Source organism: Tribolium madens, unplaced genomic scaffold (genome assembly GCF_015345945.1).
Source record: "Tribolium madens isolate multiple individuals breed KSU strain unplaced genomic scaffold, Tmad_KSU_1.1 Scaffold_97;HRSCAF=244;Tcas5.2_LG3a, whole genome shotgun sequence".
Classification (NCBI taxonomy): Eukaryota; Metazoa; Arthropoda; class Insecta; order Coleoptera; family Tenebrionidae; genus Tribolium; species Tribolium madens.
The window spans coordinates 10,127,554-10,151,494 of NW_025401069.1; the positions used below are offsets into that span (position 1 = coordinate 10,127,554).

At 33.5% G+C, this 23,941-nt stretch overlaps 2 protein-coding genes and 1 long non-coding RNA gene across 4 annotated transcripts in view; 1 reads left to right on the forward strand and 2 right to left on the reverse strand.

Moving 5' to 3' along the window:
- LOC123014092 (laminin subunit gamma-1) overlaps nt 1–23,779 on the reverse strand; it is a 28,890-nt gene extending 5,111 nt beyond the window's left edge. Inside the window, exons 1-5 of one of the 2 annotated variants that reach the window (XM_044412974.1) lie at nt 23,489–23,779; nt 14,895–15,159; nt 11,925–12,042; nt 11,238–11,421; nt 5,864–6,173 (exon numbers count right to left, since the gene is read on the reverse strand). In XM_044412974.1, coding sequence (XP_044268909.1) covers nt 5,864–6,173; nt 11,238–11,421; nt 11,925–12,042; nt 14,895–15,159; nt 23,489–23,620 — 1,009 coding nt within the window. In that variant the 5' untranslated portion in view covers nt 23,621–23,779. Of the gene's footprint in view, nt 1–2,252; nt 2,704–5,863; nt 6,174–11,237; nt 11,422–11,924; nt 12,043–14,894; nt 15,160–23,488 lie in introns of those variants that run through there. The other variant, XM_044412975.1, reaches the window with a different exon arrangement.
- LOC123014094 (dynein light chain Tctex-type 1-like) lies at nt 8,668–9,216 on the forward strand. Its single transcript, XM_044412977.1, has one exon. It carries the CDS (start codon nt 8,711–8,713, stop codon nt 9,095–9,097), a length of 387 nt encoding a protein of 128 aa, XP_044268912.1. The 5' UTR covers nt 8,668–8,710; the 3' UTR covers nt 9,098–9,216.
- Nucleotides 18,409–21,927, reverse strand: LOC123014095. The gene is made up of 3 exons (XR_006413302.1): nt 21,553–21,927; nt 21,191–21,487; nt 18,409–19,110 (listed from the first exon to the last, which is right to left on the reverse strand). It is a non-coding gene; the product is annotated as an uncharacterized LOC123014095 (long non-coding RNA).
- Nucleotides 23,780–23,941: the final 162 nt, after the last annotated feature.

A 23,941-nucleotide genomic window follows, 5' to 3' on the forward strand; every position in this document is an offset into this window, starting at 1 on the left:
TATAATAAAGTGATTGAAAAGGATTTTTGAAACAAAATGCTACAATTCTTTGAATTTTTTCTTTATTTTATTAAAAAGTATAGCATTGTGAACACGCAAAGATTACCTTTATAGAAATGCATAATTGGTTTTTAATAATTATGCAGAATATCAAAATAATTTTGCCTAGAAATATGTCAAGTCAATTTACCACGAGTGGAAAATTGACGAGAAATATTAATTTCTTCTTGGCAAATCGTTTTGACAAAAACATTTTATCAGGTTAGCACCCGAGATATTCGGCATGATTATTTCCTGAATAAATAAGAAATTTTGGAACAAGTTATTTATTATTTTGTACTTATCTAAATTGGACCAATTAAAAAGAAATTTTAGAAATTCAAAAGCGATTAAATTGTGCCACATTTTTAACCACGGCAAAATTTTGACATTTGCAAATTATCGCTGAAAAATGGGCAGAAACCATAATTATTATAATTGTTTAATTGTATGAAGGAAATAATCACTAGGTATAAACTAATTTCATTGATCCCAATTTGAAAAATTCTCTAATTTGATTGGTTAAAAATGTTTATGTTGGATTGTCATAGCAAATACACATCTTAAGTTTTTTTTTTCCCAACAGACCAATGCTAAACAAAACTAATTTTAAAAGTCAAAATACAATTTTTTGAAAAAAATCAAAACAAGCTAGTCGTAACCTTAGCATTAAAGCAACATTGATTGCTTTATGTCCCAATTTGAACAATGATAATTTGATAACATGATAACAAACAAAATCTAGTATCAGCTTTAAATAAAAGAAAGTTGTCTTTACAATTTACAAAGAGTGCAAAAAAACGTCCCCATAAATATTTATCTCGTTACCTTTCAAATCCGGGTATTTATTTGAATCATTACTATCTTAGATTTATTAATTTTGCCACCATCATTGCTGTTAATTTGTAAATAATACTTTGTATTTCCGTCCCTATGGTGAACGACATAGTCCGTAAAATACACAGTACTTTTTGGAACTCATGTCATTAATTAAAGTAAAGTTGATAAAAGTAATACTAACAAGATGGTCCATAAAGTGTGTATATTGGTAGTTTTCCAAATTTTTCAAAATAAGCAATCGGAAAAAACGACTCAGAAATACTTAAATATTTTTTACACTGATATTATGTCTATCGACTCGAAGAATAAACTGCATATTCGTGACAAAAAAATTCAACTTTAGTGCCTTGTTATGCAAATAATTATTCTTACGTTTGGTAAATATTATTTTATGTGCATCCTTTTTTAATTTAGTCCTCAGAATTAGTCTTTAGAACAATCTAATTTCTCAGTACCTTGATTCTACAAATTAAATCCATTAGAAAAAAAACAGTGACGTAGAAAACATCCAATCATCTAGCCTAACAACCCACAAAACGATCTTCTGATTATCGATAAGACGCATTTTCTGATTTCTCCATTTCACACTTTGTGTAACATACCCGAAGGAGGCTGTTAATACCGACCACCGTTAGTTATCTATCCTGCACTGATTGACAGCAATGGTTAATTCCAAATGCATTTTCAGGTGTGGCAGGTCGTCAACTTTTATCAGACTTGACTTAATACCCGCATCGGCAATAATACCAACTTGGTAATTTAATCTTGTACAATTCGTTAACAAAATGTACGAAGTCCCCCAAAACTTTTGACGCCATATCGCAACAAAAGTACAAATCTAACTCGCGTAGGAGAATCGCTCGCTGATGGTAAGAGCGACTCCGCAGAGACTTTAACGATCGCGCAAGTCGCCGGTCTTATAAGGTATAGGTTCCAAAAAGCGACATCATTAGCGTGGTGAAATGCGAAAAGCCATACCAAGAAGAATGTAGCGAACAATGATCGGCGCTAGCTACCGCATGCATGTAACAAGCTGAGTTCTCATGGTTAGAAGCAACGGCCTGTCAATGACTCGTCACATGTCTTTCTAACTGTCAATTAACGACGAATTAGTCGCTGATTTGCTCCCGAAATCGCCCAGGATGGGTCCCGATTGGTAAACGGGTCACGTCTCCGAAACCAAATGAGCTGACCATTTTTAAATTCGTCGCTGTTTAAGGAGAAAATAGATGAAATGCGGCGCCTCGAGTCTGACGATTCGGTAAATAAATCGTGGGTTTGATCGGTTGTGACGTCTGATGGTCTTATATGGATCACGGTTCTCGTGTAGCCCATTGTTCAATTGTAATAATAGAGCCGAATGTTTGACTTACGTGAGCCCGAAAACCAGGGCTTGAGGCCGTCCCATTGGGTGCTTTCGGCTTCTTTGACTACTGGAAGCGCCAAAAGAATCAGCAGGAATTGCCGGGCCATTTCGCAACACTTTTACATCACTCTGGTTTTATTTTACATTCATTTTCATGCTAATTGACTTACTCATTCAGAGCGATTTTTTACCATTTTGATAACTGTTCATGTCACCTGCCAAGAACGCTATTACACACTTCAGGTATTTAAATTAGCCGGTTTATATTAATTTATAACCAGATTAAATGATTTCATTTAGTAATCCCGGCATTATTTTTTAATAGACCACCATCACAAATTTTGCATTTTTTGCCACCTATTATTTGTCACAAAGTTGCAAGTGTTATCACTCAACATCAAAGATTGAGAAGTGCTCTAAAGCACGCGATCGACGTGAACACGACAGCCGACAAACACTGACTCACTGAGCCGCGGTCCTCCGACTAGTCTTTGGTGCGCTCACCATCAATATGTCACCTCTGTCTTAAGTAATAAGCGCACCATTTAACTCATTGTGCTGCTGATTTTTTGAGTGAATGACAGCTCAATAGGCGGCCGCTTAACGCGCCTCTTCAATTACACTGCAGAATCTGCTTAGCCTTCATTTTAAATTAAAACCGTTCTAAATTTCTTCTTCCACAGGATGCTTCATAATTCCAATCGTTCTGATCATTTAAATTTCAAATCAGGACCTACACTATTTGGTCGCCACTGTACTAAACGAGTATTTGCTCCTCCCCCATTGTGGCAACTTTTCAATTATTGAAATTTGATTGATTGCACTGTAGTGTAGCAAATATCGCATTTCCTGAAGAGTTATTTGAACATCAGAAAAACCCATTTCAATAAATGCCCATGATATCCTATTTCAAGTTATTAATTTCCTTTCAAAATTTACAGTTAGTAGTCTGATTAAAACTTAAATGTTTGCGATTTTCTTCCTGCAATACCTGCATATTTTAAATGTTTATATTGAGGATTGAGTACTGAGTAATTTTTTATGAATGGGATATAAAAACATTGACAAATGTGTTTAAGACAGAACATGATGTTATTACCGCTATATTGCTACCTGCTGATAATTAATGAAGAACCATTTAAAAGTTTGTATTATGTAATGGAAAACTTATGCAATTCATTCGAATAATCAGGATATTATTACAAAGACATTCACGTTCTGTTTTGTATGCTAAGAATGTACCATGTCTGAGGAAGTGATTTTTTCATATATGATTTACAATTCATATAAGATATAATTCTTAAAAAAAAATTGATTAACCAGTACATTTTATATTTACGAGTATTTAGAGAAAAATATACGTATTTATTTAATACAATATTTAATATTTAAAGACAATTTTTTACTGAAGCTTTTATTAAATTTAAAAAAATATATGTTATCTAATAACTCTCAATAAAAATTTGAAACTGGCTATTTATTCTCCCATTGTTTCAGAAAAATATTGACATTCCTTTCTTTTAAAATCATTTGTAATGTCAAAGATACCTAAATTTTCTATTACATGATCATCTAATTGATTTCCCACTCTTAAATTAATCCAAAGTTAAGCTATTTCAGAGAAATTGTCTAAGATAATGATCTAAATGATAAAACATTCCGCATATATGTTTTTTAATTTAATAATACATATTATTTTTAACCACTTTCGTACTTTTTACTCCTTTCAACTAGTAAAAGTACGACAAATTGTATTAACAAAACTAATAATACCTACTAATAAAACTAATAATATTACCAATTACTACGAAATATAGTTTTCCTAACAATATATCAGAGTTTCCATAGACTTATGTCTGAAAATGTTTCATTTAAAGAACACAATTTTAGGTAGAACAAGTATTTTAAGTGTCAAAATATTACTCCAAATAAAAAAATTTTAAATTTTTTTTCTACCGGTTTTTAGATTATTGAAAAAAAATCTATTCGCCATTTGCAGAAAGTTTTAGCTTCCTAAAGAAGCCTTTCCTGTCCTTTTTGTTCTTCCATAAGAACTTGCTATATTTATTAATTTATTCATATATTTTTTTTTCATTTATAAATCTTTTAATGTTTTTCTGGACAACCTGTGTGAGAATAAATCGTTTTTACGCGTAATTCTATGCTCTCAAGTCCAGTTTATTATGTTGATTTTATTGCTTCAAAGAGGTAAATCTTGATGATTAATTTTTTTATTTTTTGGTTGTATACGAATTGAAAATAGTAAATTATACTTATGTGTACCTAATTCTTATAATATCGATGTAAAATTACGACAAGTTCAATTTCGAAATATCCTCTTCAGACACCCAAAAATTCAAGAAATGCTTTTAGTATAATTGAGAAAGTTTTTAGTTAGGAAATGCATTAGTTTGCATTACTGTACTATAATATAGTCAAATCCATAAAACGACAATCTTATCTTTGATTTAAAAGTGTCAGTGTATTATAACTAAAATTCATTATAAAAGCATTAATGTCAATAAAGCTTCACAGTTAACTTATTTTAGAGATTTATCTAATCACAAGAGTCCAATAAGTGAAAGCGTAAGCTATCGATGGATTTCAAAGTTGAGCCTGCAATTAACTGTGGTTAAATGTAAAACTGCTTGAGGTTTTTTCGCAAAGTGCGTTAAAACTTGTACATCCATAAACAAAATTCCTTTCCTTTTTTGAAGATCAAAGGAGGAATAAAATTTAAGCTCAGACAGGCCCTCTTATCTGATGTATTTTCCCTCTTTAGCGTAAACACCGAAAAAATTAAAGAAAAACAGTGAAATCAATGAAATTCAATTCACTTGCTTTCATTCCCGATCCATACTTAAACGTCGGCTTGCGGTAAGTGCATCGTGCTCCAACAATTCATGTCAATTAAAAGCCGCCAATAAATTCAATTTATTTAAACTCTCGCATAATTAGCAGTCAGATAAAAGAGGCAATTAGTACGATTTGTAGCCTTTTAAAGTCGATATTGGCGGTATTGTTGTGGTAATATGGCTTCAGCGAGCAGACCGTTCACCTTTCTGTTTATGGAGAAGACCTGGAGCAAGTAGTAATCGAACTTTTCGCTTCTATACAACCGAACTTAACACACGTCTTCGCCGCCGAGAAAATTATTGCCGGGATACTTCATTTGGAAGCTTCGACAAAAGCAAAACTTGATTGAAGTACAATATGATGGCTTTACTGCCGCTCAACCTGTGAGGTTTATGCTTTTTTTATTGCTGAAGATGCTGTTAAACGAAGGAAATTCACCTGATGAAAGAGGTCTTCAGGTGCTCGGGCGATAATAGCGCAGTTAAAAAGTGTGCTGATAATGGTAAGAACACAGCTTTAATGGTTACCGAGTCAAATTGCTTTATGACCACCGTAAAAATATGCCCTCGTCGGCGCCATTACCAGGTAGTTTTACATCGGAAACTGGGGTGAATATTAGAAAACAGACATACCGATGGCAAATCTCAATCCGGTTCTGTCTCGTGTAATTGGGATCAGACAATAATTGCGAGCAATTATAATTAGATATTAGCGGTAATTACGTTGCTTTTTACCTCTAATGAGAGAAAAATGACTACTTACGTTTACATTCATGTGCATCTCGAGCAGTAGCTCGCTTCCACGGAGCATCATTATAGAACGGTAAGCATTCATTACAGTCCGGGCCGGCTGTATTGTGTTCGCATTTACACACCCTCCTTCTGGAGCTGTCGACTCCGGTGGAAGTGATGCATTCGGAAGCATGGCCGTTGCATTTGCATCTGGCACCTACAGCAACGTCGGCGATTGCGTAAAAATAGGAGCGCAAGACTTGCTGGTCACCGAAGACTTCGTCGCCGAAGGTGTTGAGACGGTCGAGGACGATCATAATGTCTGTAGCTGTCACCCATTCCTGAAATATGGGACAATTTACCTATTTTTTCTAAGAAAAAAAACTAAACATGCTAGGCCTTTTTATAAATCAACCATCAGCAACTGAAACTATTAGACAATGAAATAAAGGGCAGTGCTGGAGTCATCTGTGACAACTAAATAATCTCGCTAGTTTATGCCTAGTGCGGGATAACTTGAATATCTACAACCTTAGGGCGTGTTGGATACATCATAGAAATAAATAAAAATATAAATAGAGAATGGGCTGAAGGCAGTTGTGTCAATATTTGAATATGCATGTGTATGCAAAGAATGTAAAATGATATGCTAGATACACCTTCGAGCACATTAAATTGAGTCTATGTTAAAATAATTAATTGTACGTATAGGTTTCTGAGCACTTTGGTGTTGGGTTTAAATCAGTCACGATTTTTATATGCACGAAAATCTCTACCGATCGAAATTATCTTATCAAATAAGAGAATTTTACAGACAATGATTACGTACCTACAAGGGAAAAGCGATTAAGATGTTAGAGATTATTGTAAAACCTTATAATTAAGTTTCGTTAAAGCGATTTATCGCAATTAAGGCTAGTTTGTTTTATTTTTACAGAATTATACAGACAGACATGAATTTAAATGCTGAAAATAATTGGCAAAACTGTTTCGTTGCAACGACATTACTGAACATAAAAAACAAATAATTAGATAAAAAACAGTACTGCAATGAATTTATTTTATTATATTTATTATAATATTTGTAAAGAGAATGCATTTTTAATGTGGTAATTAATGTTTTTTGTTTGAGTCACAGTTAAACCTAAAAATTAACTTTTGAGGTCGGTATCATTTATATGACTTTCAAAGGTAAAACAGGCCATAAAAACTATGATTTTCATAAATCTAAGCAGGAAATTAGGTGTCTCGTAAAGTTTTTAATAAACTGTTTTTATTTGTATCTCAAATTTCAGATTAACAACTCAATAGTGAACACCTGAATCTAATCTGTGTAAGAAAGGAAGGAAATAAAATGTAAAAGTTGATTGTCATTACATTTTTCTAACATGATTTATAAACAAAATGTCGGGGTAGAATCCTGAGTAATTTTATTCAATGTTCATAGTTCTAAATTCACACTCTTTATGATTATTAATTTTCCTTATTTTAAAAATTTTCTTCAACTCGATAAGAAAATGAAAAACCCTCAAATCCACCGTTATTGTTTTATGAGTAATAACTTATAATTTGTATGATAAAACTAAAAATTATATCCATATGTACAGTATGTTTTGAGTTTACAAGAAGAAAAAAATGTATCTTTTGCTTCACCTAAAACGAGCAAATCTGTAACTAAAACTTCATTATTCTAACTCAGTAGACAAAAAACTTCGTTCTCTCTTGATTTTGAACTTAATTTTTCTTTTTGCGTTGGCAGTTCTATTTTTTTGATAACAATGTCTCTTTGACAATTAATTAATTAAAAAATGTTGTTAAAAGTGACTTATTTATGTATCTTAAAGCTGTTTCTTGAGTGGACATTTATTAAAATTATATTTTTCACAAACAGTTTTGTTATTTAACTTGCGTAAATGCATTTGTTAAAATGATATCGTTGTCAAAAAAATGTGATGGTATTTAAAAAGTAAAGAAAAATATTTAATGAAAGTCCAAAATTAAGAGAAAAATTAACTTTTCTTTGCTCTGAGTCGAGATAATGAAGTTTTAATTACAGATTTGCTCGTTGCAGATGAATCAAAATGTTTTTCCTTTGCAGTTTTGGCGTAAAATCAAAAAAAAATTTTCTCTTGTAAACTGTAGATTGAAAAATATGTATTTAATGTATTTATTACATATAAAAGTTGTCCCTTGCATCATAACATAGTTAAAATAATAAATGTTTTTTCCTAACTATTCTAAATTTCAAAACAAACAAAAAATACTTTTCTATATTTTCAGTTTTCTGTAATGTGGTAGAACAACATACAAAGTTCTTTCCTTATGCAACCTCATACTCACGCTAGCATAAGGTCAAGTATACGTACGTATCTTCCAACGATTTTTTCAAAGTATTTTTATTTTAGTTTACTTAAACATAAAAATAAATACCCATTATTTTTTCTTCTTGGAAACAATTCTGAAATTGGATGTTTTCCGGGTAAAATAGCATAATACACCGACACGAACTTGTCACAACACAATAATTTAATAAGCGCATTAAAATGGATATTATCAAGCCTCGAACCTAAACAGCTTTTTGTAAAGGAGTCATGAAACGCCTGGCACAACAATCGATTTCCGTCGATATGACTAAGAAATTTTTTTCTTTCACAAGCCTCATAATGAGTGCTTTACGTCTGAAACCTTCCCTGGATCAACAATCCAAGCACTAGACTTAATTAGTTTGCATTCCAAGCAGGAAAAGTAAATAGAAGCAGGAAACATCACTAAGCTAACAATAAACATCGCGTGCTGCGGGTGTGTGACTCTCCGACGCGCGTCTTCAAAGCTCCATTCCACGATTAGACACCATCGCCGCCGCCGCAATCCCATCGACATGTTTCAAAACAAAATTCATTTGTCAGACGTCAATCAACCTTATCAAAATTCGAAAAAAATGGATGACGATGACCAATTCGTGCCCGACGATGTGAGCAAAATCGTTAAAGACACCGTCGAGGGTCTGCTCACGGGGACCACATACGAGACTGAAAAGGTGAATCAGTGGAGTGCCAGGGTCTCTGAACAGTGTCTCAGTGCTTTGAGTAAGTTGAAGAAGAATTTCAAATACGTGGTGACTTGCTCCATCATGCAGAAGACAGGGGCTGGCTTGCACACCGCCAGTTCCTGCTATTGGGATAGCACCACGGATGGCACGTGTACGGTCAGGTGGGAGAACAAGACCATGTATTGCATTGTAACCGTTTTTGGACTCGCGATTTAAATGTTGTGTAAAGGAGCGAAATTTGGGAGTGAACACTTTTAGAGACTTTTATTCTTTACAACAAATATATTGTTCTACTTATTACTACATTTGTAAAAATAAAATCATATATTGAAACATTTTGCCAATTTTATAAGGTGTATCCTCCTGTGGGTCATCTACAGTCTCCTTTATTTTTTTATAAACAGGAAATATTCAAATGAGAAGACATTTATTTTAAACACGATGTTGTTCAAGTTATTCTAGAAAAAGTGTTATTAAGTATACTCGTACATTATTTGGTCAATTTAAGTACATAGATTATAAAAAGATATTGGATTATTTAATTTTATTCTTAAAAGATTCCTTTGTAAAGGTCAGCATAAATGATGCAAAATAAATTTAGCCCTAAATGGATTTGGCTTTAATATGTTCAGCAATCATTCATTACTACAAATAAACTTTGTGACAATCAACCAGTTTTCAGTCGCTTAAATATGAGCATTGTTTTATACAATACTTTTACTATTAAAAATTTCAAAATATTTTTAAAGAAACTTTTACAAATTGTAAAGTTCAAGATTTCAGTATCTACAATACTTCGTGAAACACGGTGTATAACTATAGTTATTAATTCTATTAATTTCGAGATTTTTTTCATTAAATACTCGTAGCAGGTATTATGTATTTTGAAACTTTAGATAATCTAGTATTACTTTTTAATTTTTTTATTAAAAAATGATCGGAGTATGTTTTTTATTTCCACCAATCGCTTCAAAATAAATAATGCAAATTTAGAATTCAAACTAAAACAGTATTATTTATCAATGAAACATTGTATACCACCAGCAATACACCAAAGCTTTCACAAACGACTCTCTCTCTTCTGTGCTTCTGTGTATTTAACACAGCGAAACAGAAACGAACCATTTAAAACATTTAACATCAATTGCAATGTTAACTTCATTTATAAAATATAAAAACAAATTATTAATGTAAAAATTGACAAATAAATAATTACAAAAATTATTATTTTCATAAGCCAGTTACCAAATATTAGTTTTAAGTAATATATGCAAATTTAACATCTTAATTATTACAAAAAAAAATATTTTAGCAAACCTAATTTAAATAAATAATTAATTATAATCTATATAAAATAAATAACACCAATACATGAACTATTTAGAAGCCCAAAATAGGTAGAGGTGCAGCTGCAACCAAGAATACACATTAAAGGCTGGTTTTAAAAACAAGTTATACAGAATGTTCCGTTTTTATTGTTACAAATTTAAACAGGAGATAGAATATTCAATTTTAAGTCAAAAGTTTCCTATAAACTTGTATCGAAAAATGCTACGCTGTACACGGAGCTGTACACCGCCAAAGGGGTGCTTTTATTAATGGAGTTTTTCCAATATTTCCGAAACCCTTTTACATAAAATTACAAAATTACAAAGTTTTTTTTGCGATTTTCCGATACAGCGATTTTGAGTAAAATCGGTTTTAAAATTTATGCATAAACAGCATAAAAATTAAAAATTGAATTCGTTTTTTTGAAAACTTTATGTAATACTTAATAGTTTGATGTTTTGATGTCGAAACGGGTAAAAAATTAGGGGTTTCCATTTTAAAAAAATGTGGATGACGTTATTACTTAAAAATCAAAAAGTGTAACATTTTAAATCAAGTTGAGAATTGTGTATTTTTTTTAAATTGACCTATTTGAGCATTTTTGCCAAAACAAAATATTTTCAGTTTTAATAAGATAATTCCATAATTTTGTCGCTCAGGGTATAATAACATAATTTAAATAAACAAGTCATTATTTAAACTTCAATTAAAAATTTCTGTTCTACTCAATTTTGTGAAAAAATTAAAAAAGTACGAGTACTAAAATGAGTAAAATGACACATTCTTAATGAATCACTATTTTGCGTGACTCCACTTGAGCGCAAAATCGTCTTAATTTATGTAAATTACCAAAAAACACCAGCTGGGTGGCCCAATTAGCCCAGACCATCACTGGTCTCGTCCCAGTGAAAAACTCTTTCCACAGCATCCGCTAGATCGTCTTCCATACAATTGCTTCTAATAGATTTGGACGCATAATAACAGGGCATTTACCGACATTAACCGCGAGGTAATAATAATGATTTACCTGAAGTTCAGGACTAGCTTCGAAATTGTAAGCAGATGGCCTGCCTTCCAGCGTAGAAAAGGCAACGTTTCCACCACGCAGGGGCGAAATATCCGAATATTCGGACGTGCAAAGTGCCCTTGTTTCTTCTCCTCGTGTTGTGTGCTGAGTGTCCGGAAGACCATAGGTGTCTCGGCACGACGCACTAGAATAAAAGATGAATAATTGTCACACGAAAAAAAGGAGGATAATAAATTTGAGGTGGAAAATGATTAGAGGAAATGAACGCATCACGTGACTGGTGCAAATATAATTTGTACAAAGCGAAAGCTGAACCATAAATTTGAGACGAGAAATCTCTTTTGTCATATTGAGAAAATGTTTAATTGAAGTTTTTTTTTGTATAAATATGTTTAGCTATTGTATAAAATATTCCTACTCTAAGGCATAATTGAACATAAAATAGCAAATACTTAAGATGGCAGAACGGCAATAAGGCATAAAGCCAATTAGACAGAGACTTAACTAACAATGTAAGATTTTTACAAAAATGTAAATGGACTCATAAAGATAACTGCGGTAGCATAGCTAGGAATGTAAAAGCAAAACAAGTACCCAAGTCCTCTTAACAAAGGAATGAAACTCCATGTAGATAATTAAATAAAAAACCAATTATGAATAATTTTTTTATTACTATTGTTTACTTACCTGTAATATTGGTAGGGAATCCAGCTTGCATTCTCCGCCGTTTTTTTGAAAATGGAAAAACTCTCAGGCCTCGGCGAATAGAACCACAGTCTCACGTACGTAATATCAAACGCTTTCCCTAAAAGAAAATGAAAATTTTTATCAAACTGAATAGTAATTTCATCAATGGGTTGTTTGTTCATCCGCAATAGTGAGAGGAAGATCCTGATTTGTTCGACACCCACATAGTCGATAGTAGCAGAAAACAGCAGGAAACATAAATCAGAATCTCGTTTTTGATCGACCAGACATACGTGGGCTTAAATGAGTCTCGTAATGGATGTTGAATTGTTTGTATTTATTTCTAATAAATCGCACTTTCTTACAACTACCTTTGTTAGAGATAAGATGGTGATGTATGGCATTGCAATCCATGTTACTGAATCGCTGACATTTCAGGTTTCAGGAACAGCGGCGTACAATTTTTACCAGAATGACAGGAATCATCGCAAGCGAAACGCGTGGATTGTTAGTCTCTTTTATTGAAACAAATTCTTATATGTTTTACATAGAATGAGTAATTTACTGCTCATATTAATTGTATGACAATTACAAAACGCAAAATTTTAATATAGTGGCGGACACGGAATTTTGGACATCAAATCTATGTCAGTTCAAAAAATGTCAATGTAAGCCAGGCTTTATTGACATTATGAGTGACATTTGAAACTAAAATTAGAAAGTTTTAGTTGAAATTTATTTTTGGCATCAATTTTCTGAAACAATAATGTCAGCAATACGTGTTTTTATACTTATAAGTTCAATAAATTATTTTGATTTGTTGTCATTTTTTCTCTAGCTATCTGCATAGAAATTACAAAAACCGAAAGTGAGGTTAATTGCCTAATAGAGATGTCTGATACGAGACTAATTTCAGTACTGAATTTAGTACTGAAATTGCGCGCGCAATTTTAGTTAAGAAAATAGAGCCTGTTCTAATTTCTTGGATGAAAGCTTGCTAAAACTGCGCACTAAAAATGCGCATTAACAAAAAGCGTAAATTTAAAATATGTATTCGAATGTAAAAACAGAAATATTATAACTAAGACGCTGTACGAGCTTTTGTCTAAAACGAGAAAAATGTTCAAAGGTAATTTTTTAAAATTGTGTTAATTAATTTATTATTATTAATTCTCCCACAATATTATAAATTTTAAAAATCAACAATTTATTGCAGAAAATCTGTTATTATTTGTTATTGTTTTCAAATCAATAGTTTATCTTCAAAATGCATTTTCTATTAATTATTTACTTTAATATCTAATTTTTAATTTTGTAAAATAAAGAGTAATATTGCAGAATTGGTCAACTAAAATATGAAAAATGTAACAAAGAAAAAATATAACAAAATATCACAAATTTTAAATTAACTAACCTCCCTCAACATTTTTTAAATAGTTTCCTCAATTGAATAGAATTTCAGATACATGTTAGATAACAGAACTCCAAAATATTTATTTTTTAAAGCTAACTAATGGAGTTTTTTTAATACCAGACATTAAACTACAATTCCATTTAGCCTATTTCAACGTTCAAAAACGGTTGGAGATAAAAATCTCTTGAACATTCTCTTCAAGAAAATTTTATTCTCTACAACCCCTTGATTGTATTTGTTGTAAATCTAACGTTTTTCAATCTTTTTAATTAAAGACAATTATTCGCAAATGTTAAACTTGGCTTTAAATTTTATATAACTCATTTAAGAATACTTTTAGAAATATCTGTAATATTTTTTCAGGATTGTAGGGAATTGAATGTCAATCAATTTTTATGTCAATCGAATGACAAATCGTTTAAAATTCCGTGTCCACCAGTGTACCATGTGTTTTTAAAAAATAGATTTGCAAAAAACAATCACAATTATGTTTTATTATTCACAATAACTATAGGAAAATTTCGTTTCCCAACCTTTTAGATGTAAAAAAATTTTCACGAGTGGAAATGACAGATATCACTTCCATCTCTTACATCAACTTTGTTAGAAAAACGTACATATTTTATCATATTTGATTGTGTAAATGTGATCTACGATCTACATCCTCGTGTTTGGTGATATATCCTAAGCTCTCAGCGTAACGACATATTTCCCACGTTGGTTGTAATACACTATTTAACATTTCTATTAAAATGAATTAACTTACAATGTTATTCAAAATAGTAGATACAGTAAAAAGTAAAGAATTAATTGCAAACATTTTTTCAAAGAAATAATTAAACAATAATTGTAATTTCTTTTGAGAATTCCAAATATCCAAATATGAGCAAATTTGAAAAAGACAATTTTCGTTATTTTTCTAAGTATGTGAAGCCATGTATTAGTGCTCAGCACAACACATACATAACTATTGTTTTATGATCACGAGTTATGTTTTATGAGTGATTGTGCATTTAGCGGATACGCCACTGGTGGTTGAGTCGATCCCGCCAAAGTTCGCGTGAGAAAATACCATCGCGGCTTTCTCGACATCGCTTTTTGGCGTAATAAAAGTCGAAAATTTCAAATTACAATCCGCGGATGAACCGATAAAAATGTAGACGACAAAAGTCAGCGGCTTCCTTTTACGGTCAACGCATTCGTCGCGTGCCAAGCGCCAGCGACTAAAAACCATGGAAATGTTAAACGAAAGAACTGCTGCTTGTCGTCTGCACGTCATCACGAACGGCGCTATATGACGGCCGCACAAATTATATGGACATTCACTACATATTTATGGCCCATTTTAAATTCTTGAATGTCTGTTATGGTTATGCTTCCGTATAAGGGAACACGCCGTGGCACAAAACAAAAGACGGCTCATTGTTTGGTTTATAAGGCCAAGAGAGTATGAATAAAGAGCGCTACCGACTTCCTTCTGGTCCATTGACGGTGGGAAACCAAAATGACATATCTCCACAAGTGCCACATGTGTCCCTTTCAGGACCGATTCTTACCCAGTTTAAGCGTTAAATTCACTTGATTAGGGAACTGTATCCCCTCGAACATGGTCTCGGACTGCCACCACGTGGGCTGGTCCTGGTTGTGGAAGTCAGTGAGGTATCTCGCTTGGTGGTCGTTGGTGTAGCAAACTTCGCAAGATTTCCTAAGACCTGTCACTCCCGATTGAACACAATATTCCGTTTTGCCATGGTCTCCACACGTATTCGTCGCCTCCATTAAAACGTTGAAAGCTGCATTCTCGAATTCAGGTATACACCTCTGGAAATAAAATCGATGTTAGCCATCATCATTACAGTCAGATTTAACAACTCGAAATGAATAAAAGTTTGGTTAGAACCCCGAGAGGACTAAATGCCTCATTAAAGAAGAGTAGCTATCTGGAAGATTTGATCTCGTAAAGGCATCACTGTGATATGTCGTTACTGATTTAATAAAATAAAATGGTTTTTAACTGTTAGAATGTTATCTGACAGCTCGACTACCGCGTCTGCATTATTACATTTGAGTTCGGTATTCAAATCTTTGTGTGGTATGTAAATGTCTACAGTTTCTAACTGTGGAGAAATGCTGACTTAAATAACATCAGATAGTAACAGATGCAAGAAAGGTAAGTACTCGCACATCATGTAAGGACCTTAATTCGGTCATTAAACTACAATTATTGCGTATTTGAGAAAATGACAAGCGATAATCAATACTAATTTTTAATTTAAGCAGAACTAATAATGCTAAAAAGAGCTAACCACTGCTTAAATTAAATTTGCACCTTTGGAAACATTTATTTCGAAAGAATGTAACAGCTTATTTCAATGCAAAGACTATTTATATTCGCAAAAATATTTACGCAAATTCTTTAATTTCAGATCTCCTGATCCACACCCATAAAGTTTCTATTTAAAATTGTTTCCCGACATGCTTTCAATTCTATTAATAAATAATCACTGAATGTGAACTAATGAACTCTCATAAATGTCTGTAACGTAAACTTCGTAACTGCTGGGCGCAATACCTCCTGTTGAGTTTGCATAAAGATTCTACTCCATAACATGAATTAAATTATTTTTATTATCTCTGAATTTTTCATTGCATATTTGCAGTTAAATGTAATTTATAATAAACGTTGTACAATCGAGACTAGGGCATTTTTCATTACTCAAAAAAATTACCCCTATCGAATCATCAAAAACATTATACAATTTTTTCTGGTTGTTAATATTTCTTTAGTTGCAGAAGACTTTTCCATTGGCTGGTTTAGAATTAGACTAAATGCTCCACCTGCTCAATTCGATCAGTTCATTAGCCTAGAACTTGATCTTCCCAAGCCATAATTCATTACGCCTAACTCTGTAGCAATTTGCTCCAGTGAAACGGTCGTGGGTGAGTCTCCGTCAAAAAAAAATCTGGAGTTCATTCGCTCCATTGCAATTAATAGCTCCTTCACATTAAATTTCGTTACGTTACGTGTAGCTCAAGACTTTCCGTAATTTTGATTTGTGTTGGCTGCCAACATTTCCATGTATTTATAGATTTAACGTTCGAAACAAGTCTGTTTTACAGCAGGAACAATCGCTAACACATCTGTCCCATAAACAGACGCAGATTTAAATATCCCCGGTCTCTTTGAAAGCCGATGCTTTACCTTATTCGAAAGCCTCCTTTTCCAGAGACAAGCCGGAATTTATTCAGCTTGAAGCCTACATGTCTTATTTAATCAAGTGATAAGGAAAAATCAGTGACAATGACTGGTCAACTTTCCTCCTATTACAGTCCTGTTCACTCTAAAATTAAATTTGAAGCTGTGGTTATTTTCAGTTACCTTGACTTTATAGAGCGGCCGAAAACATGGTCGCTTTAATAAGCATTGCAATGCCTCTGCAAGCCGAGAAAAACTGTAAGTTACCTCAAACATTTTCCAGGAATTTCCAATTAAACTTTCTCCAGGCCGCACAAGTGGGCGTCACAAGTGAAGCGAGTTTTATGAAAGGAATTACATTTTAAGGTCTGCTAAACAAAACTCAAACAAGAATTAAGTCAAGGAAAAGCCGCTGCTTTTTTAAACTGGAGTCTATTCTTTTTCTTAACTGTGCCACATCTGGTACTAAAACCGTGAGATCCGGATGGAAATGTTGTCTGTTCATTCATGAATCCGCAGGATAGTAAAATTTTGTTGCGGGCAAGGTCGTTGACTTAAATTTTGTTTGTTTAACATTTAACTTTACATACTTAACGAAAACAGCCGATCGAGACGATTAAGACCAATAAACTTTGTTAAAAAGAGAGTCAATTAATCAGCTGAGAGGCTAGACCAAAGTCATCGTGATGCTGTTGAAACTCACAAAAAAGCATTTTGATATTCTTCACAAAATAAAAATTAAGTAGCAGTGGACACTTTGGTGTTGGTGAAGTTTACCACATTTTTTTTCTACCTTTTGACCACTCTCTCCCTCCATCAAATCTATCGCAAATCCCGGCCTGCTCCGAGCAAATGTCACATCAGAAGAGGTGATCTCGTGCATCTGGTCGATGTGGTAAGAGCTACAGGAATACAGGTGCAGGTCAAAAACCCCTGCACGTGCATACACCTGAATTATTGCTCAATTACCGTACCTGCACTTCGGCATTCACTTGCCTTTTATACCCGACATTCAAACTTTTTTGGGGTCGTTCGCAGACCCTCACTCACCCAACAGGTAGACCCTAATTGCCAAGCATCCCAAGAAATTTATTGTAGGTCTACCTCGAAAACCAACTGAGACTTTGTCAATATAAATTTAAATTAGTCATATTGTTGCCAATACCAGAAATAACAATAAATTATCAAAATATTGTGGAGATAAATTTCGAGAGCAGTGGGGTGCAAAAAGTTAAATCAAAATATTTTTGAGTCGGCCTGCTGGGATGATTAATTTTCAAAATGTCGACAGTGATAAAACTGGTAAATATGTAATAACAATGAATCAGAAAATTACAAAGAAGTTGGTTTTATAATGCTGGGAAAATTGATTAGCTTGAAGCATTTTAAATATTTAGGAGTCTTCTTTGGCTCCGTAGACGTCTAATAAACATGTGAAACCTGTCATCATAAAGCATTAGAATTTAATTGGGCGCATTAACAATAATTTGACTAGATATCTGTCGTTTTCTATTGAGCAATATTTCAATTTATAACTTCAGTCTAGTGTGTAATATTTTTCCCTAATTGATATGTTGAGTCAAAATTTTTGTAGTGTTTGATAGTTGGCAAATTATCAAATATCTTACTAAACATATTTTATGACTTTAAAGAAAATTAAAATTATGAGTTGAGATCAAAGAGAGTATGATAAAACGTGTAAAACAAGCAGTTACTTAGAAGTTTTTTTATTTCGTGTTCGATCACAGAAGTCTCAAATTAATTTTTGATAAGTGTACTTTTTGAGAGTCCGCCTCTGGATTCCATTAACCGTCTCTATTAGCTAACAAGCCGTCTTTCATCGCCGTTAAATCCAGTCACAACAGTGGGTGGGTATATTATTTTAATGGCGGCAAATTAAAAGCTCAGTGAAATGTACAACATGCAATACAGTTGAGACAATAAGTAATTCAAATCTATGTCGGCTGAAAAACTTTAAAGCGACGACAATAAAAGCGAATGACTGGCGTTTTAATGGTACGTCAAACTCCAAGACAGTCTGTCGACTTTAGAAGAGAAAATGAACTCATAAAACCTTTTGTACTACATATCTTAAATATCAAACAGATGTCGGATCTCAACAGCCGTCTTGAAAAAGTTCGAAACGTCTGTCATTCCACGTGGTGAATCCAGGGCCATTTTGGCGGCCGCAAAAATCGCTCCGAGTGCAGTTACGGCCAACTTTAATGAGCCACGAACGAGGAAGAGCCGTGTTGATTAATGGCCCGTTTCCAGGTTCTCTTTGAGGGCGCCGCTGTGCCATTACTCCTTTTGGCGTCTTGGGCTGACTTTCGATGATGCTCGAGCTGATACCAAATTTCATCCAAAGATGGGCAATGTGTGATTTATCTGCATTAATTATTGATTAAGTGCTAGCGGGCGTGTTTGCATGGGCTTAAACTGGAGTTGCAGCATTCTCCACGCCATGCGGTCGTCTTTGTGAAAATGCACATCTGGGGTTCAAGCGCTTTCAGCAATTTGCATGCCAGCGAAAAAGCCCGAGAAAATTGTACCAATCACACGATTACACCTCGACACTAAAAAACAATCAGCACCTGAGCAAATCCAACAGAAAACTGAAGAAAAACTTTACGAGGTGAGTCAAAAAAGTATAGAACCAAACGTCTTTTGCTTAAACTATTTATTTTTTGGAAAAACTAATAGATGAATAATAAAGTACTATAAAAATGTGATGTTTTATCAAGAATAAAATTATTCGAAAATTTCTTTTGTTTTTGAGTTCTACAAAAGTTTTTATTTTTTTTAATGGCTACCCACTATAATAAAACCATTTTTCTCATGAAGTTGATGATCTAAGGATTACAACTATTTTATACAGGGTGATTCTTAAATAGACCGACAAAATTTTATCCTTGGTAGTATCAAATGAGAACATGCTGGAAAAAATATTTAAAAAATTCTTTGTTTAACCGTTCTCCAAATAAAATTTATTAAAGTTATTTTCGAGGTAAAGCGTACGCCACTGATGTGTTCGTAAATAGTATTAACACAGGTAATGGAAACCATGGTATTAATTTGATCAAAATGTACTTGATCAATGCAACAATTTATAAACGCCGTAAGTGGCACGGATCAAGGGGGTTTTGCCCCTAAAAGATATAAACGTAAAAAGGTTACTGTTTGTCTCCATTTATCCTTGGGAAGTTGTGATAAAATTTTGTCGGTCTATTTAAGAATCACCCTGTATTTAATTTTCTCAAAAATTTTTTTTACATAAATTGCAATTTTGACCAAAAAAAATTTACAAAACTCAAAAACTAAACAAAATTTTTTATATTACTTTTGAACAAAAACACGATTAACCCGTCACACCAAACTTTTATTTTAATAGCACAACGCGTTTCGACCACAAAGTGGTCATCCTCAGGTGAGAATAAAACTCTTTGAGAATAAAAAAGTTTGGTGTGACGGGTTAATCGTGTTTTTGTTCATCGTTTCCATACCAAGAAGATCCAAGAAGAAGAAGTATATTACTTTTATTTAGACTGGCCGCCAAAATTAACCGGACAACTAAAATTTTGCAATTTTTTATATTATAAAATTTTTTTTATTCGGATTTCGACGAATTTTTGCAAAACATTGTAATTTAATTCAATAACATTTCTAGTTTTGTCTTGTAAATGTTATACCTAAAAAACGAGAGCACTAATTTTTTGCTTTTTTTATACTGAGCTGTAGTATGCAAGAGAGACAAAATTAAGTTTTTATTTATTTCAGATTATTGCCCGTTCTTTTCTAAATTTGTTTCAAAATTTTATCTTTTGGTGCCCCAGAGATACAAAAGACGTTGTTTTTCTAATGCTACTAAATATTCGTTCAGAAAGTAGGCTACATAAAAATGTAGTTAAACCGAAAATTATTGCTTATGTCACCAAAAGAGCACAATTACGTCTTTGAACACAAAAAATCTGAAAAACTTGGAACTTCAAAGGATTACAACAAGTAAAACGGTTAATTGTTGGAAGCTTCCACTTTCGGCCTACTTAATACGAACATTCATTAAAATCGGAAATGCAAATGTGGTACATAATTCAGAAAAGAATTGGCAATAATCTGAAATCAGTAAAAACTTAAGTTTGTCTCTGGCGCACACCACAGCTCAGTATAAAAATAAGTAAAAAAAACAGTGCCTTCGTCTTTTGAGTATCATCACATTTAGAATACAAAACTAAAAATGTTATTGAATTAAATTACAATGATCTACAAAGTTTTTTCTTTAAGCCAAACAAAAATTCGCCAAAATCTGACAAAGAATAACAAAAATATTTCAATGTGAAAAATCGCAAAATTTTAGTTGTCCGGTTAATTTTGGCGGCCAGTGTATATTAATCATTATTTTCTGGAAGCAAAGGATTAAAAAAAAGCTGCGTTCCATACTTTTTATTCACCCTGTATGTGAGGCGTGTTTCTGCATCTTACAGCAAGCCTGTCACTATTGCTATAAATAATAATAGTATGATTTTTTCTCGGATCCTGATCATATAGTTGATTATTTCTTCTTGCACAGTACCTAAACAGACTGCTGCCGCTTATGTTTTATCAAAACCACTCAAACCGATTCATATAAGCCGTTTATAAATCTGTAAGTATAATTACCGTCCGTTAATTTATTCCTCCACACACGTAATTCTTGTCTGTATGGCTTGATCGATCACTGTAGTAATCCTATAGAATTATGCTTGAATTGAAAGGATTAATTAAAATAAACGCCCGTGGAGGTGTCCATTAATTAAATTATTTAGTTGGCCTCATGCATTGGGTTTCTATTTAAGTTTTGTTTTTTGATTCGTACTGTGCTGGGATGTGAATTCAATTAGAGTCGCCCGCAGGGAAAGTCAGTGGGGTGTTGGCGGATGCGCCTATGAAAACAACTTACCCCAGCTTATAAATTGCCTGAAAAAATAAACGAGCAATTTCCCCACCAGGAATTGATATTTGATAGCCATTGTGGGTCTTACGTCATGTTTTGATATGACATCATTGTGAACATGTGAACACTCAGAATTATGTTAGCAAGTGTTCAAGTGGCATCTGCCTTAATTTATACTGCATTGTGCTTTGAAATCTTTTCTTTGGATCGTCTTCAGCTTTTCTTGGGTTTGGTTAAGCCCCTTTCAGACGTCGCTTCGTGATTTAAGTGTGTTTTTGTAATACACCCATGTACTTAACTTGTCAGATTATAACTCATTTTTAAAGATGTTTTGGAGCTTCTTTATACGCCAACGCGAATTAATGGTAGCAGGTCTTTTCTCACCACGAATTTTGATTTATGTTGAGACGCTGTCTGGTCGTTTGATCCTCCACAATCACATTAGTTCGTTTTTATGCTAAAGCAGGATTGTCAATGTCAATGTCAACATGTTGTCTACCAGTTATCAACACTAATCGGGTTCTGGTGCAATTCATCATTTGCAATTATATTACTGTCATAAATTAATACTGGACTAGCTAACGTCTAAGACAATCATTTATTAATTTAAAACGACTCGACTTGAATAACAACAAGAATAACTCTTCTAAAAGCATAGCAGACGTTCAAACATTTCAAGTATGTACGAACTTAAATGTAAGATTTTATTTAACATAAATGATGAAAATGTAAAAAAACAATATGTCAGGTTTTAAGACATGTGCAAAGTCAGGCCTAAAGGCACTTCCCAACTGCGAATATAATTTACTTTTGATGAATTCATTTGATGGTGGCGCATGGGCCGCCACTGGCATGATGTATGACAGACAATAAATAAGAGATAATATTTAGAAGATTACCAGCAAAGTTAAATAAACTGATGAGGAGGCTACATTATGATTCTCAGGAAAGCCGTTTTGCTATTTTTGAAACTTATCATCGAGAATAATATAAAATCTCGACTAGTAGTTTTGAAAAATGAATTGTTGCAGGTAGATTTATGTAAAATAAATAAGAGAATTTTATCCAGGTCGATCTTATTGAAGCCGCTGTGTTGGGCAATTACAATTTACAAATAACCGCCATAAAGCATCGAAAATGATAGGTAGATATAATTGAAGCTTGTGAATAATTATAACTTTCACTTATTTATTAGTATTGCTTGTTGTATGGTATGAATGAATGGAATCACAATAATTATTATAATGCAACCAAAGTCATTCAAGGCCAGACGACCGAATAAACTCCCACTACTACGACTTACTACAACCACATACATTATAATAAATTAAAAACAGGCCTTTGGGATTTTTAATTCAAAATAAAAGAGATATTCGTTTGAATGGCAAACTGGAGATTACCGATAAGAGGCAAAACGATTTGTTTAAACACACTTATGCTTATCACAAAATTGGCTTGTTTTACATGACTGAAGCTAGAAACATTTACTAGTTTTCCCACTAGAAAAAATATGAATAGACGATTGTGAAATAACGTTTGTTGCAATGAATTTCTGTTAGAAACTCCAACAAATGCTGAGTCTGCATTTAGAAAAAAAGATGAGCCACCCATCGTCACGTTTCCGAGAAACTTGCCCTTGGAAACCCAATCTCACAGTTCGTTAAAACATAATGTGGTCATTGGTCACTACAACTGACCAAAAATCGGATTAAACTTGAATTAAATCAACAAATTCTGGTCTTTTGTCGTGTCGTCCAGTTATGTTTCTTAATTTAGACTTTATCTCAAATCCAACATTTACATTCTTTATCAGCACATCAGTAATTTGAACGAGTAACCGAAATGCGCTAAGAAAAAATTAATTAAAAAGTTTAATTAAATTTTATGTGTGTCTGCTTTTCCGGCACCAAATGGCGTAAGCCCGCACCCAGTCCGAGTGAATTATCACCATTCCTAAGAGTGCAGTACAATATCCATATTTATGGAGGTATCACGCGGCCAACAGTCCGCCGACAATCCCTTACCTGAGGCTTATTGAACTTGTCATAGCACCTCGTTCCCTTCCGGCCTATGACCGGCGTGATATCGGCCTCCTGGCCGCCAGCGTGTCCAAAAACGCACAGAACAAACACAGTCAAAGACACCGGGCACCGCATCTTGCATTCACTGAGAAATTTTCAAAAATCCGTTCATAATTGGGCGCCTTTTCACCATTCGAAACGTCTCCTCTCACGCATCATCGACTCTTGGTCACACAACACTACACAGACGCCGCACAGAATGCTCTCCTCGGATGTTGTGTGAGCTCCAGATGCCCGCGGAGACTGAACACTTGTGCGGAGATTACTTTCCGTCTGAACAGGGCTGCATTTAGGAAAATGCCACCCGCCGACACGCTCCCGGAGGGCCCACTTGCAATACAGCCGGCGAAGTTCCGGCCTCAAAACGGGCTTTTATCGATTTCGGGGCTACAGGTG

Coding starts and splice junctions, on each gene's coding strand:
- LOC123014094 (XM_044412977.1), top strand. CDS start 8,711: ATGTTTCAAAACAAAATTCATTTGTCAGACGTCAATCAACCTTATCAA.